General features: G+C 39.2%; 1 protein-coding gene across 1 annotated transcript in view; it reads left to right on the top strand.

The window, feature by feature from the left end:
• The window catches only part of pde11a (phosphodiesterase 11a), a 52923-nt gene that overhangs the window by 29603 nt on the left and 6864 nt on the right, over positions 1-16456 (top strand). The window contains exons 11-19 of the mRNA XM_082508025.1: positions 2777-2923; positions 3055-3162; positions 7576-7685; positions 9191-9281; positions 14459-14559; positions 14757-14834; positions 14931-14994; positions 15289-15363; positions 16222-16305. Of these exons, the coding sequence (XP_082364151.1) occupies positions 2777-2923; positions 3055-3162; positions 7576-7685; positions 9191-9281; positions 14459-14559; positions 14757-14834; positions 14931-14994; positions 15289-15363; positions 16222-16305 (858 nt within the window). The remainder of the gene's footprint in view (positions 1-2776; positions 2924-3054; positions 3163-7575; positions 7686-9190; positions 9282-14458; positions 14560-14756; positions 14835-14930; positions 14995-15288; positions 15364-16221; positions 16306-16456) is intronic.

Raw genomic sequence — 16456 nt, 5'->3', positions numbered from 1 at the left:
TTTCAGGATTTGCAGATGTGGCACAATCAAGTTTTTATATTTTTATTTTAAGTATTTTGTAATATATATTTTTTTGTGTTTTTGGAAAAACACAAAAAAGGAGGCACTGGTGCAAATTGGCCACTGCACAAGAGAAGTTAGCATGCTGTGCCATATCCTACTCATTACTTGCAGCTACAAACTGAGCATTTAGTTTGGCTAAATAAACCTGATCAAAAACCTATAAGGCATTGGAAGAAAGCACCACCTTGTGGGGTATTCTTTTAATGAGGTAACTTCCATAGACTCTAAATAAAAAATGGACTAAACCCCCTAAAAGCTACTAAAATCCTGTTTTGAAGCCTCATTTTTAAAAAGATGGTAGCTGGCAACTTAGTTATTGGGGGCTAGACGTTGAAGCTGTTCACAGCACTTGAAATGGCTTTGTCGACAGTGAGCACTGATCTGTTACTCACATTCTTTTGGCTTGCATTTAACAATGGGTTGGCATTAAGGTTACAGCTGGTTCAGTTCTTCTCTTAAGGTGTCAGTTTTTCTTATTCTCTGCCCCTGTTTCTTGTGGGGTCCCTCGGGGGTCTTGGCACTTTTTTCCATTTAATAATAATATTAAGAGATATAACATTGCCTTTCATTTCTATACTGATGATTTACAGCTATATCTTCCAGTAAAATATCAGGATTCCCTATAGCATCTACTTGACTGTCTTGGAGACAAACAAGGTTGGCTGATTAACAACTGCTAAAGCTGTTAAACAGTGACAAAACTAAGATTATCATTCTTATGATCAGGAAAAAAAAATTATGTGTACCTTTATTACTTCACGTCTGGATTAATCTTCCCATACCTACGTACCTCCCAGGTCTCTCAGGTCCATTGGCAAAGATCTGTCATATGACCCAAGGTCATGTCTCAAACAAAAGAGGGTGACAGAGCCTTTGTAGTCACTGCTCCACAGTTCTAGAATCAGTTTCACATAAAAAAGTCCTGCATCTCTGCTTTTAAATCTAAGCTCACAAACCACCTTTACTCTGGCCTTTCCTGCCCACTAATCTCCTATTTACGGTTTCTCCCCTCTTGTCCTGTGGTTGTTGTTATTGTTATGTTGCTGCTTATTTGTTTTTAATGTAATTATGTGCAGGTGAGTGTATATAGGTATATAAACTTTGTACATCACGAACCTGACGGCTAGCATCCACAAACGATCGATCATATTGGCATCCGATTATCCAAAAAAGACCAAAGTGGGTCATTTTAAATTTGGAGTTTGTAGAGATTGGTTAACTTTTGGAGTCACTGTTTAGTGGACATTGGAGGAAACTATTGAGGCCGAAGCAAACAATCACAAAAGCAAAGACAAGAAGTAAGACAAGAGAAAAGGTCTTAAGGGAGGCTTCTTGATGTCTGTATTGGTGCAGATAATTACCATGATCTAATGTTTTGTTCTTCTAAATGCTGTCCTTAATTAATAATAATAATAAGACAATAATAAGAATCAATAATTAATTAAGACATATGAAATAAAACACCAACATTAAAGGTGTATTAGGATTCTGCTGCAACCCGATTTCACAAAAGTTTGATCTAAGATAAACTTTTACTGATACATAAAATGAAAGTTTTTTCACAGAAAGTTAAGATACTCACAATGTATTTGGTTTCCTCGTAGGTGCTTTAACTAAGATATATATTTTTCTAATTAAATAACAATTTCTTATTAACTTTAATGAGAAGGGAAAAAAAATCTATGGCAAAAGAGAGAAATTATTGGCAGACTTCAGCTTCAAAAGAACTGCAGCAGCGCACAAGCATAAATAGGAGCTGAGAAGTCCCCTGCGAATTTAAACTAATTGTAGCATTTGGAATGGATTACTTCAATCAATAAGCATTCATTCACAATGCATTATTGATAAAGATGAAAATATGGAAAATGACTACATTTTTAATTGGCAGGACATTTCTGAAAAATAGATATGACCTATTTTCCTGCACTTTCATGTTTAGGATTTTCCCCTGTGGCTATTATTGCATAGTAGGATCCCTGCTCTCTAGTGTGCCTGTGTGATCTTTCAGCCCCCTCATGCAGCACTGCTCTCTGCTTCTGCCTTTCCCTCCACTTTCTGCACTACATAAGTAGCCTTGTTGAGCACGCTTGCCTGGGATTCCACTGGTGTGAAAAAGGCAGTGGCAAACAAATCTGGCTGACATTTCATAACCCCGGGGCTATGAATTAAGATCTAAAGAATACCTGCTGGCCAGAAAGGCAAATGTTTGCGCAGGAAACAATGGTGGTTGTTAGAGAAGACAGATAGAGAGGAAAGAGAAACACAGCTTTACAGAAACTTTAACTCTGCTAAGATATATTTGACTGCAAAGCTCAAAATCCTTCAATTATAAATGCTGACTCAAGTCAGGAAGAGCATCTCCTGATCAGATAGACGTTGTGCTCATTAGAACCGATTAAAGATAGAAGATGTGCTTCAATATGAAAATGCTTAATTGGAATCCTATATTTTTGTTTGAATACCACAGAAAAAAAGCTGCTGCTGATTATTGTTGCCACAATTGTCAGTGAGCTCTGAAAGTAAACAACAATGAAATTCTCCAGTAGATCCCCCTCATTAATCTTAAACCCCTCCAAATGAAGCTTCGGGTCTTAATTAGCATGTTTTTATATTTCCGTATAACATCTGAAAATCGCACAACATCCTCTGACCTCTTCATCTTCATTTCTGCTCTTGTTCTTCTTGTATGTTTCCTCCTGCCATGGCGAAACAGGCTGCTAACATCCCCCTAGTCTGCGAGCTGGGCATCGACAAGCTCTCCTTTGATGATTTCTCTCTGGATGTTGACGCCATGATAACGGCAGCTTTGAGAATGTTTATGGAACTGGGAATGGTGCAGAAATTTAAGATTGACTATGAGGTGAGGACACTGAGTTTCCCTGTCTTAATTTCTTTGCTTTAATACTTGATTGAGATTGCCCCGAACAGTTTTGGAACTGCACGAGGACCGCTGACCCATGTGCTCATCTCGCCACCTGTCTTACCCTGCAGACGCTGTGCAGATGGCTGCTGACTGTCAGAAAAAACTACAGAATGGTTCTCTATCACAACTGGAGACACGCATTCAACGTTTGCCAGTGCATGTTTGCCATGCTGACGGTAATGGTCATGCTCATTTTTGATCACTTTCTGTTCTAAACACAGTTAGATCAAGGCATTGCATTTCAACATACAGTTAGAGATAAGAATAGAAAAGCTTTGAGAAAGTTGATCTGACCAGCAGTGACGATATGAGGGCTGTTGCCATATAAACTGCTATTGATAACTGGAAAACTTAATTAAATAATTTGTTTGCTATAATGATCGTAGTGTATATCTACATATATGTTTGTATGCATCCTATGTTGCATATCCATATGTTTTCGCTATCTTAGAGTTAGTTGTTCGTTCCACTTTGCTTTTAGCTTTACTTTCCTCGTCTTCTTCTCTATGATTGACTTCAGCTTTCTCACTCTCTCCAGCTGTCTCCACTTCCCCGATTGCACTTCTGTGTACATATAATCGCTGTCTCCTTTTGTCCTTAGTTTGAGTGTTTGTTCCTCTTGTCTTACTGCTTATTCAAGCTTTTATGTTCCTGTAGTTTTATAATTTAGAATTTCCTCTTCTGGACCTTATGTTTTGGTTTTTTGTTTGAATATAAACAGTCATTAAACAGCTCACTTTCAGTTAATGCAGTCTGCCTCTGCACATCTGCATTTGGGTCCTCCTCTAATCCTTCACTGTCAGTAGCACAGCTGACCATGACAATAAATTTAGAAGACAAAAAACCCCATTTTTACAGATGTCATTTTTTAAAAATTTCCTATAAATAGTCTTTATTTGACAATCCACCTGCAAATATGATGTTACATTCTACATTTGCGGTTTTTTTTCACCTATGATGTTCAACATACATCACCTGTAGGGGAGACCGGGGATAGTAGTAACATTTTTCACATTTCTGTCTGTAAATTGGAGCTCTTTTAAGGTAGTGGATTCAAAATGTAATGCAAAGTATTTACATGTCTCTGCTATTAAATAGTGCAGCTATTTTCTCTGCAGCACAATTACCCATTGCATGGTATGGCCTCAAACACGAAGAGTGAAATGTTACAATTAACCCCATAGTCTGGGTTAGTTGTAACATATCCTGGGGTGAAATGTAACACAATGAAATAAGGGTACTAACAAAATATTAACATGTAATCTTTGTTTATTCAACACATGAATGCACTTACATCCATTTATGTAGCTGTGTGTGTGTGTGTGTGTGTGTGTGTGTGTGTGTGTGTGTGTGTGTGTGTGTGTGTGTGACAGAATGCAGAAATCTAGCTTTTGAACATATTCCAACCCCCCAAAAAAGACAAATTATGGAAATTTCTGCAACTGAATATTTCATTCATTTTGGTTGGTCTTCCTTGAGTTTGGCCTCATTGGCTCAGTGGGCATTATAACCTACAACTCTTGCACCAATTTTGAACATAACAATGGAGCTGAAAAAATGTAGTTGTTCACCAGCATCGCAATTCCATTACTTTTTATCATGGCTTACCTTGGTGTGGTTTGCAAAGTGCCTCAGAAAGATGAGGAAATCTGTTTCTTGCACCCATCCTGATTTATTTCACTACCAGTACTTCCTGCTGGTCCATCTCTGACACAGTGGTCTGCATAATGTATGTGTGGGAACACAAACAGTGGAGGAATTGTGTTGCCAATGGCATTAACCGCATATACAAATGCGACCAGTGAACCTCTCTCTGCTGATGTCGTTGCCCCAACTTGTTTAATATAAGTTAAAGTAATAGTGTGGTAAGTTGTAACATCTGCATTATTGTTACAACTAACCCAGACTGTTGCTGTTACAACTGACCCAGACTCCTATAGCCATGAACTAGCTAACATTACAGCCAACGGCTAAAACATTAGCACTAAAGACCCACACAGAATATATCCCCATAGACATACAAATAACATAATTTAAGTTTGATGAGTTTAACTGCAAAGCAGATAATGCTATTACAAATTGAAATAAAGTAGAAAAACTTACTTTTTGGCATACAAATTACTTTTTTTCATGTTAAATTGTCTGTGTTTGACGAAATGTGCTGATTTTTCACATGTGATAGCAGAACTGAGTTGGGCATGCACAGGATGAGTCACATCATTTGAAACTTAGCCCTGATTGGAGAAATTGGAAGTGTTACAACTGACCCACGTTACAACTATCCCCGGTCTCCCCTACGCAACGTACCAAAGTTTGTATCCGTGATGGAATTTTATTTGGGCCACGAAAAAATACAGAATGAAGAATTTCAAAAAGCGCTGCAGCAAAAACCACGCTGCTTTTTACTACATTTAATATTATTAACACCAGCAAAAACCAGCACAGATATGATAATGGCTGACACTCCAAAGTGGTAGGTAGTGATATTGTACCTTAATGATTTTGACAACCACCAATATGCAAAAAAGAGAGGACAGTCACTGCTCAGGTAGTGCCACAGTGTGTAGCTAGCTAGTACCAAGCAAAATCATGTTGGAGGAGTGTGAGAATTCTTTGGTTTCTGTGGTGTTAGCATAGTATAGCATAGACTCTACGTGGGAAGCTGAAAAAATTATACTATCCTGTTTTCTTGGTGTCAAAATTGACTTATCTCAAGACAAGACTGTGAGTGCTAACTTATCAGCTAATGCCAGTTTGGTTTGTTTTGCTGATTAGTGCTAAAGGGGAAAGCGATTTTGCCACTTGTCACTTTGGTGCTGATGGTTGACTGCTAGTGGACATTTGAGTTGCTCTGGTTGCCTAGGTAACCTGCTACCACCCTTTTGTACCCTTTCTTTGTTGTCACATGATTCAGTCCCACAGCTTAAAGTTTAAGTCTGATTGCGTCCACTTCGTTGGACCAAATTGAGTTTTTTTTGTTGTTTTTTTTGTACCATTTTTCTTATCCTTCTTTTTGGTGGATAAGTTTTGACAGTTTGTCTGTAAACCGAGCTTCCCAGTAGGCACAATAAAAGGATTGAATTGAACCAGTGGTTATTTCATCTGATGTCACGTGAAGTCGCTGTCATTTTCAATGAACTTCACTTCCCAAATCTGGTGCACAAATGTCTTGCACAATCAGTGAATAGAGTTAACCATATAGCAAGCTACTTTATTTTCCCCATTATCTTCTTGGAAATGCTGCAAAAGGTACCAACACCATAAATTCTAGGTCTAGAAGCACACTAAAAAGCCTCAAAGCAGGCTACAGGTGCTGGTGTTGGCAAAGAAACCCAGTAATTCACAACTTTAAACTTTAATGCAAATAAAATTGGTGAAAAAAAAATCCCTCTCTGCAGTTTACATTAGTGAAGAAATTAAAGATTTTTCAGACCAAGCTGTGAACATGTCTGCAGCAAAGTTGGACAGTTTTTTATCACCACCATAATCATGGCGACCAGAGGCCATAGAAAGTCAGTGGCATTTAGTGCCTTTAGCCAACCATGGATGAAAAATCACTGGCGATGTGAAAGGGGTGGATTCTGAGTTAAACTTTTTTAAACTTTGAGGAAAACGATCCAAAGGACTACCAATAGGAGCGCAGGATACCGGTGATTGACATATGATAGGATAGTAAGTATATTTAAATGACGGACCTGGATGTTGCTGGATGTACAGAAAATCAAGTTAACGTAGCATATAAATGAGAGACATTAAAAGATAAGGTTGCAATAGCTTTGCTGCACACTGGCATGAATATGAATGGAAATAACTAGCCAGCTTGCAACTAGGCAGCTGATGAATGACCCTATGATCAATGTTAAGATTGTTAAAATCGTATTATTTTATGTAATACTACATTTCAGTTTGATCTACGTTGAACTCACAGAGATTTAAATGATGACTCACTATATTATTAACTGTACAAACAGCCAGTTCTGTGTTTGCTTGAATTGAGACCCCAAGAGAATTACTTCTGCTTTTCCAGCAGGCCTTTTAATTTATCAGGTCCTTGGGGTAACGCACACTCTCACACAATTACACATGCATACAGACATGCACACAAACTCGTATAAAACACCACAGTGTAGTTCACTTAATCAAGTGCAGCATTAATGTGTGGCATCCCATCTGAATTGATTATTGGCAGAGGGGAAAGAAATAGCAGTGTGTAAGCTCCTGTGGACCCCTCAGCTCTTCTCCCATGTGCTTTAATGAGCAGGCTGAGGGCCTTGCTATCTTTGCCGCTATCCCGACAATGACCTATAGTGACTCACTCAGCACATGGCCTCCAGAATCCATTCATCCAAGCCATAAATCTCACTGTTTGGCTGTGTTACTGCAGTCCCCTCATTTTTAGAGGGATATAGTTTTGGATGATGCTGCTGTTTTAGTGGGGGTTTTTTTTTCATTTTATTCAATGTACTGCTTACAGCTTCATAAAATTATAGAGTAATAGATGCAGCTCTGGAGCACATGGAATGTGTGTGTGTGTGTCTCTGTGTGTGTGTGTGATTTCTTATTTGCCTCCTGTTCTCTGTGCCAATCAGACAGCAGGTTTCCAGGAGACTCTGACAGACGTGGAGATCTTAGCCCTTATTGTCGGATGTGTGTGCCATGACTTGGACCACAGGGGCACCAACAACGCTTTTCAAGCAAAGTAAGGAAACACACACACACACATATGAACATACTGCAATCTACACACTGCTGTTCCCATCTGCAGCAGTCTGCAGTAGTGCAGCTCAGATCAGCAAGAGTCAAGTCGGAAGTTGTTTAAGGCTTATATAAGAGTCTCCTTAACGAAGAAACTGTAAACATTGCTGACTCTGGGTGCATTAAAAAAAGCTAATAAATTACTGAATATAAATATTTTCTGCTTCCATCAAGATTGTTATAGTGCAAGCTGATTTTCAAAAATGTTGGAACATGATCGAAAATATATCAGAAAATGATATGAGAAATGTTGTTCTGGCAACATGTTTATATAAAGAATGGGCATTTATCACAGCGCTGTTGCAGTTTTTATTTCAATAACACGGTAAATGTACAGCAGCTGAGGAGATTGCTTCGAAAGTTAGATTTCTTTCGCTATTCTTGTTTCATGTAGGATTTCAGCTGCTCAACAGTTTAAGGGTTCCTTTATTGTATTTTGACTTTCAGAATGCACCCAGTGTTTTCAAGCTGGGCACAGTAGTGTTGGTTTTAGCAGCCCAACACCTGTTCAGCTGCTTGATAATGCAAATGTCATCACTTGGCAGCAACCCAGTACATTTAGACAATGTAGACAAGGAAATCTGCTCAAGGTCAAAGTGAGCATCAGAATGGGAAAGAAAAGTGATATAATGATCTGAAAAAGAGAAACTCTTAAGTGAGCAGTTGGGTTAAAATGTCTTGTTGATGAGGAGGCTGGCCAGACAACACGACGATGTGGATTCAACCTGCCTTGCAGCAGTTCAAACTCCTGGTGGTGTACTGCTTCCTTAATTATATTTTTTGGACTGACTTTGGCATTGTTTAAAGTCTGCAGCCTACCTGAGCATTGTTGTTAACCATGCTCATCCCCTTATGACCACACTGTACCCATCTTCTCGTCACATCATCTCAAACTGGTTTCTTGAACAGAGCAGTGAGTTCATTGTGCTTAAATGGCCCTTAGAGTCACCAGATCTCAATCCAACAACACTTTTGGGATGTGGTGGAACAGGACACACATCATGGATGAGCAGCCAACAGATCTGCTGCAATTGCATGTACACCTCAACCTATTAATCCAGACTAATTCACATTTGTAAAACCCTCATTATAAGAAATGCTGATTTTTACCATGGGTAATAAATAACATTTAAAGACGGCACTAAAATGTGGGATATTTTTGCATTTTAAATCCAGCTCGCATGCGTCGTTTGTGGCTGTGTCACTTCTCTTGAGTATTCTTTTTAGAAGCTAAATTAAACGACGATCTTATTCAGTGTGAAACCTCTCCGTCTTTGCTGTAGTTTAGGATATGACTCTCAAGCTGTTTTCTGTACTGCAACACGTGGTGACAGGTTGGTGAGGAAATCATACCAAACTCAATCAGTTTCTCTGCATGTGTTGAATCCTGATTATGTTATCCCTCGTTTTTGATCCCAATATGCGTGCGCGTGTGTGTGTGTTTGGCAGGACGGGCTCAGCTCTCGCTCTGCTTTATGGGACCTCTGCTACACTGGAGCACCACCACTTCAACCATGCTGTCATGATCCTGCAGAGCGAGGTGGGCTATGTTCTTATATCTGCTGCAATGCAGTTACCATAAACGGTTTGCTAATGCCTACCTCAGACAAAACAGAAAGCATTCAGAAAGACCCAACATTCAGAATCTCTTCACAAAGACATTTTTTGCAGCACTCTTGTATTTCAGTGCATTGCATGTTCACATTTGTGCTACTTTTCATTATATTGAAAGTCTGTTAATATCTGCACTGCAGATCTTTTTCACTGCCCTGATATTTTACATGGTCAAACTAATTTCATTACTGATGCCAGCTGCCAGCAGCATGCACAGTACCAGGAACCTGGAACCACCAGGTCCAAAAATTAAATGCAGTAATTTTAGTAACACTCATGGTTTCCCTGCTGAAGTAGATGTCAATGCCTATTAATCCTGAAGGTTGAACAGTGAGTGATAGAAGGTTAAAGTTATGACCTTAAAGGACTGATATTACCTTTTTTTTGGTAAATACACTACTGTGTAAAATTCTTGTGCCACCCCTCATTTCTTTATATTTTACTTCCAAATAGAGACATTTATTTTTTTTAAAGTGGTCTTGAGCAGTAGCTCTCCAGACATGTTTTTCTTTGGTCATTGGCTGCTTTTTCCACTCATTTTCAGTTCAGTTCTTGTACCTGAATATTTTTAGAGGAATGTTTTTTGTTTTGAAGCCACTTAACACTGATCTATGAATGATTAAGCATTAAAAAGTCATCTCACACAAGGGATGAACCAGTGTTGTGTTGACCAATAATGGACAGATTAGCAGAGAAGCAATTTTAAATCGTTTAAGCACTTTGTTACTAGTATCTGACGTAAAAATAAATCCTTTGTTTACTCAAATCTATGAAAAACTGCCACAGATAAAATGGTATTAATAAATAGTATTTTAGAAGTGCTATCAGCTTAAATGTTGTCCAATCTCAGTATGGTGTGGTATCTCAGTATGGTGTGTCCCTAATATATTTGAGGAAACTGGCCCGTCAGATGATCCATCTACTGTTCACTGGAGCCTCATCAGAAATGGTCTCAGTGGAAGGGTTTTTGTCAAGAAGTGATTCTTCTTAAATGGGAAAGAGGGAGAAAAGACTGATGTATAACAAATTACACAAGAACTAGACTGAAAAATCAGTGGTAATAGATTTTATGGAGTGATGAATCCAAATCCAGATTTTCTGCACATAAGGAGGAAGTCAGTGCAGAGGTCCAACAGTGAGCATCTATAGCCATCTGTAAAAGACAGTGGTGCTGGGAAATGCAGAAAAGAACCACCTCAGTTGTTCTCCTGGCTGAAGTTTGGTCCTTTTGCAGCATCCTGCCATGCGATTACATTTGTTCCTGACCACCGAGAACACTCAAGTTAACTTTTATCGAGTGAAAAAAAAGTTAGCTTGTTTATATTATGCTAACATAGCTGTGTCGCTAGCGGTCACGTAGCACATCATTATATACCAGCTAGCCAAACTTCAGTAACCCTACAAACGTCACTGCTGTTTAGTTTTCTGTCTTCATTTATGTTGGAAGTGATAACAGAGCTGTACATTTTAATTTGTTTACAAAACCCCGCAGTCAGGACATGCTATATTGTATTTAGATAGAAGCTAGCGAGCTAACTTCCTGCTAACTATTAACTCGGTTAAATGTCATAAATTCCGTTTTCATGGATGCCTGGATGTTAAACTCAATTGTTACACCTGGTAGAGCAGAACGCTAATCATTTTATTAAAGATGAAAGACTTTAGACAGTTTTTCAACTCTCAGTAATGCCATAGTGATCGTTTGATATATGGACCTGCAGCGGAGTTTAGGCCCAGATACGGCTAGTGACGTCAGACTCAATGACCGGATAGAGACGAGAAGAAAGCTTGCCTAAAATTTGTATGGCTCTGTAAGGGTGTCAGCCAACCAGCACAGACTTTAGGATGGATGCTCTTAAAGTAACACGACTAGTATCTACGTTTTACCATGACTGCGCAGAAGTCACGTGTTTCCCTGCTGTCAAACTCCTGTGCACCTAATGTGGCTCTTCAACTCTCTGGCATCCCAAATGAATAAATGCTAAATTTTTCATAAAAGAAAACAGTGTGTGTGTGTGTGTGTGTGTGTGTGTGTGTGTGTGTGTGTGTGTGTTTGGGGAGAGGGGGGTAGTTTGTACTCACAGTGCTTGGAGGCAGACAAGTGGTGTGGATTGTCTGCTACATGTGAACGAATAAACAAATAGCTCACGCTACTCTCAAATCAATGTAATTACCGAGATGATTGATTCGGTGGTAATTGGTTGAGAGAGACATTTTACCAGGTGACTGGATTCCGTGAAGTTGTAATTGAAGGCGTTTTGAGGGAGCAGCTGAGGCGAAGCTTAGCGGTAGTTTCCACAGGCTTCATTATCGTGGTGCTGACAACACAGTAAGCTGACAAATGTTTGCTTGGAATATCATAATGGTGTGTGTTGATACTGGGGTTGAACTACTGTTATCCTTAGTTCATTAGCATATAAATGAACAGCGGGGCTAATTCAAGTCGAAGCTGGAGCTCAAATTCAATCCGCCAGCCCGCGCAAACCATTAATAAAATTGTAAACTTTTAAACGTCACTCGCTTCCTTTGTATCTCTCAGATCCCGCTAGTCATTCTATTTCAGTCGCCTCCTTCCTTCATCTGCTCCAGTTGTGACAGAATGAGAGATGTCCTTTGTGTTACTGATGTTATGCAGTTCAATATTTCATAGGAACCCATGAGCTGATGAAAGGAATTACAAGCATGTTGGCACAGTTTTTAGAGTTCAGTGCTCAGGTTGCGAAAGGGAAAACGGTGACGATCAGCATTTAAAAACCTCTGCTAATTGCAAACCATCCGTTAGAGGAGAGTGGATATAATGTGATCGCTTATATTCTAACTATGTGTTCTACTGTTATGGCTTAATTGTCCAAATAAGATCTTTTTATGACTCTTTCACACGTCAAATTTGTGAAGACTTCATAGGACTGCACATTCCCTCATTCTCTTCTCTCTATAACACAGAAACGTTTTATGGTGGTGTAGTTTTATATGGCTTTAATTTCCATATGAACTGACAATTTGGTTAGATATTTAGGCGTGTTAATGGTTCTAACAGGGGTGAATACCAGGTGTAGTAAGCACACTCCCTTCAAACACCCCCTGATTTTTAAAATTCTCCCATCAGCCCTTTGTGGTGCTGACACAAAGGGCTGATGGGGCTGACCCCTGTTATAGAGAGATACACTTGATATCTCTCTATAACAGGGGTGTCAAACTCAAATACACAGTGGGCCAAAATTCAAAACTGGAACAAAGTTGCGGGCTAACGTTAATATTTATTGAAATATATTTATTCCTCCAGATATAAGAATGAATCTTTTCTTATGGACTCAAACACGTTTTGCTGAAAAACTGAATATGGAACAAGCAAAGCTTAATACTAAACAATATATATATTAGCTGTATAATACCAGTAGGCCAGCTCTAATAGTAATTTGGTATGGCTTCGCGGGCCAAATGTAATTAGGCTGCGGGCCAAAGTTTGACACCTATGCTCTATAATATCTGGAGCTATATAAGTAAAATTGAACTGAAGGTTTTTGTTTCAGTTTATCAGCTCTCTCTGGTCACAAAATGCTCTGTATATGCTTCCCCACATATGAATTAGTACCTATTAGTAATAGGGCTGGGCTATATCATACCGTTCACGGTAATACCGGTGTAACTTTGGGCAACGATAGGAAAATGAAATATCGTGATAGAATATGGGTAAAACGTGCGTGCGCAGTGCCTTTGTTTACATATGCACATGGCGGTGACACAGAATGAGAAGAGTGAAAGCGGATCGTTGAATGAAACGGATGAACCAGAATTGGTTTGTAAAAATGCTGCAACTTCAGTGGTGTGGAACTGGTTTGGCTTTCATCGGTCAGATACACAACAAAGCACTATTTTTGGTAGAGCATCCTAGCGGGCCATCGTTATTACCGTGTTGTTTGGAAAATACAGCACACTTAAAATCAATCCTTTGATTTTTCTGAAAATCGACAGTGCCCCTTATAATCCCGTGTGCCTTATGTATTAATTCTGGTTGTGTTTACTGACCTCGAAACGATTTTATGTGGTACATGGCGCTCGAAAATCTGTCAAATGTTTTAGTACGACTTTGCTAAGCTACGAAGCTGCACCGCTTGATGGACTGTCGCAGCATTACGGCTATCGTAGGCAGGAGCCTCGCGGAGTGATACCTACTGTGCTTCAACATAACATTGCCGTATTGTGTGTGTATAACCTCTTTTTAAGTTTTGTGGATATTATACATGGTTATGCTGAGGAATTTCCACTGGAAATGGCTTTTGGTTAAACTGTCAGCAAGGAATTTACATTTGCACTGTTAAATTTTTATATAACTTTAATGCACATAAAAAGCAGCTGCTTGTTTAAGTCAAAATGCATTGATGGGGTTTTTTGCACTAATAAAGTTGTGGAGTTGTAAAGCATTTGTCTAGTGTCAATTATATCGTCAGTTATATCGTTATCGCAAATTTTCAAATGTATATCGTGATAAATATTTTTGGTCATATCGCCCTGCTCTAATTAGTAAAAGTATTATTATTATTAGTAGTAGTATTAGTATACATTATTACTGGAATTCTTCTTTTTAAAAGAATCTTTAAATTTAAAAAAAAAAGAGGCTGGGAACCAACTAGAACTTTGACTGTAAAAAACAAAACAAAAACGCTTCCAATTCAACACTGACAGTAGTTTCCTTGATCTCTGTGCCACCTTTCTAGTTGACAAATGCTTATTTTAACACGTAGATTGTAACAAAATTTAGCCCAAACTTTTATTAAAGGCCAAATGTGAGCAAGCCTAGATGAGTTGAAGTTGAAATTTTGGGACTAAATATCAAATGTTAATAGTTATTGCGGTAAAAACATTTAAGTGGACGGATTGGGTAATACATTTGTAAAGATATCCCACACTGCTATCACGTCAGCTGCTTTAGTTTGTATATCTGACGACAGGTTTGTGCTTCTCTTAAAAATTATACAGCAGGTCATAGGAATGGTACTTATCCAAAATGTCCAGGGACAGTAATCATTCATTTCAGGCTACTTGTATGCTTTTAGAAACGTGGCTTATGTTTTCTTTATGGTGTCTCTGTGTGTCTCTCCACAGGGTCACAATATCTTCTCCAACCTCTCGTCCACAGAGTACAGCGACCTCATGCAGCTGCTGAAACAGTCAATTCTGGCCACAGACCTCACACTTTACTTTGAGTATGTACCGCTAAAAAAAACACTGCTTATTAAACTGTTAGTGAGATGTCCACAGAGCCCTGACAGTGTAGCACACTGACAGCTACAGAGCCTCTAGCTGTTCACAGCTTACTATGGGTTTCTTTTAGGTAACATCGCCCCCTTGTGGAATTTATGTAATTTACATGTACATATGAGGATTTCTTGTTTTCATTCAGGAATAGAAACATGTTCTTTGAGCTGGTCAGCAATGGAGAATACAATTGGAATGTGAAGGCACATAGAGACATGTGCAGGTAATCGTGTATGTCTTTGTCTTCCTGATTGAATTTGGTTTTATGTTACATTTTTTGGGATTATTAATGCTTCTTAAAATAAATATGTCTTCGCAGATCCATGATGATGACAGCATGTGATCTCGGTGCTGTCACTAAGCCCTGGGAAATATCACGAAAGGTGACAAAAACAGTGTGAACTCTCATGCTCATATGTAACACAGGCGACATTTGTGTGGATGTATTTCAAATCCATTCACGTGGAGCTGAAATGGCTGAGCAGCAGAAAGATACGCTGCATTCATAATCAAATCATCATTTAAAGCATTTTGAAGCAAAAAAGTTTAACTAGCCGCTGCATATAAATTGTGGTAATCTGCTGCTTTTCTTTGACAGACATAATAACTTGAGGCGTAATTGGCGATTAATCACTTAGTTGACTGAATTAGCACCTTATTGAATTGTCTCTCTTCAGGTGGCTGAGCTGGTGACGAGCGAGTTCTTTGAGCAGGGCGACAGAGAAAGACTGGAGCTGAAACTCACGCCCTCTGTGAGTAAACCGAGCCAGCTCTGGTTTTGTGCTTTTTTGCGCTTTCTCTCCCCTCTGCTGACCTCTAAGAGCTGATGATGCTGAAGATAGATTTTCGCTGCAGTCGCTGCACATAGTGGCTGTTTAGGAAACACGAGAGCTTGCGTCCCATAGTGTGAGAAAAGCATATGGTCAGCTTGACTGCTCCACTGCCTTGCTGCTGTGCCAAAAAGAAAACTGTGGACAGACTTGCAGTAATTCTTAAAAACAGAAAAAGGAGAGAAGAAAAAGAAAAGAACTGCCCCCGGTTGCATTTAGAGCAAAATGTGACCTTTTTATTCATTAACGCTATTTTGGTGTATCGGGACTTTACAAGAAAATATGTTTCCTTTTTTTTAATTAGCAAAAGAGCACTGTCTGTTTGACTGAGGGGTTTTTGAGCTTGAATTATGTTGGAAGTCCTTAAAAGGGGAAAACAGACAGCTTTCCACGTACAATTAATGGCTGTTGAGTAATCGAGCCAGGCCACATTGCCTCCTCTCTGAAATAACTAATTCAGTAGCCTCAGGTCTGCTGCTTGTGTCAAACCTTTACCGCTCTGTGTGTGGGTGTTGGAAATTAAATATTAACTTCTAAGTCATATCCCAGTAACTATCTCTGAAGCACAGCCTCGGTGGAGGCTCTTAAATTCCGGCTGCAGGAGAATGAGGCGGAATGGAAAATAAAGTTATAAAGCTGTCTTGAGAGCTGAATGAGAATTTTCTTTTACAAAAGCAAGAACGGCAGCACTTTAGGGACCATGATGCTAACTTGTAACCGTTGTTTGTCTAGTGTGAGCACTGATATAGATGTAAATAAATTCTGTCTTTTGTCTTTCAGGCCATTTTTGACCGAAACAGGAAGGATGAGTTGCCAGGGCTTCAGCTAGAATGGATTGATGGAATCTGCTCTCCGCTGTACGAGGTAACGCTTGAAGATCCGCCGCTCTCTGGCCTTCATTGTGTGCCGCTTGTCACACATCCGCTTCTGACATCAGTAGTCACTGTCCTTCGCCCGTTATTGTCCTCCACTGACGCCAGCAATGAAACTGTCACCAACAGCTATTCAACTTTCT

Source organism: Aulonocara stuartgranti (genome assembly GCF_965226115.1).
Source record: "Aulonocara stuartgranti genome assembly, chromosome: 16".
NCBI classification, from domain to species: Eukaryota; Metazoa; Chordata; class Actinopteri; order Cichliformes; family Cichlidae; genus Aulonocara; species Aulonocara stuartgranti.
Note: the sequence above shows the minus strand (reverse complement) of the source record. Positions and strands in the feature narration are given on the sequence as shown.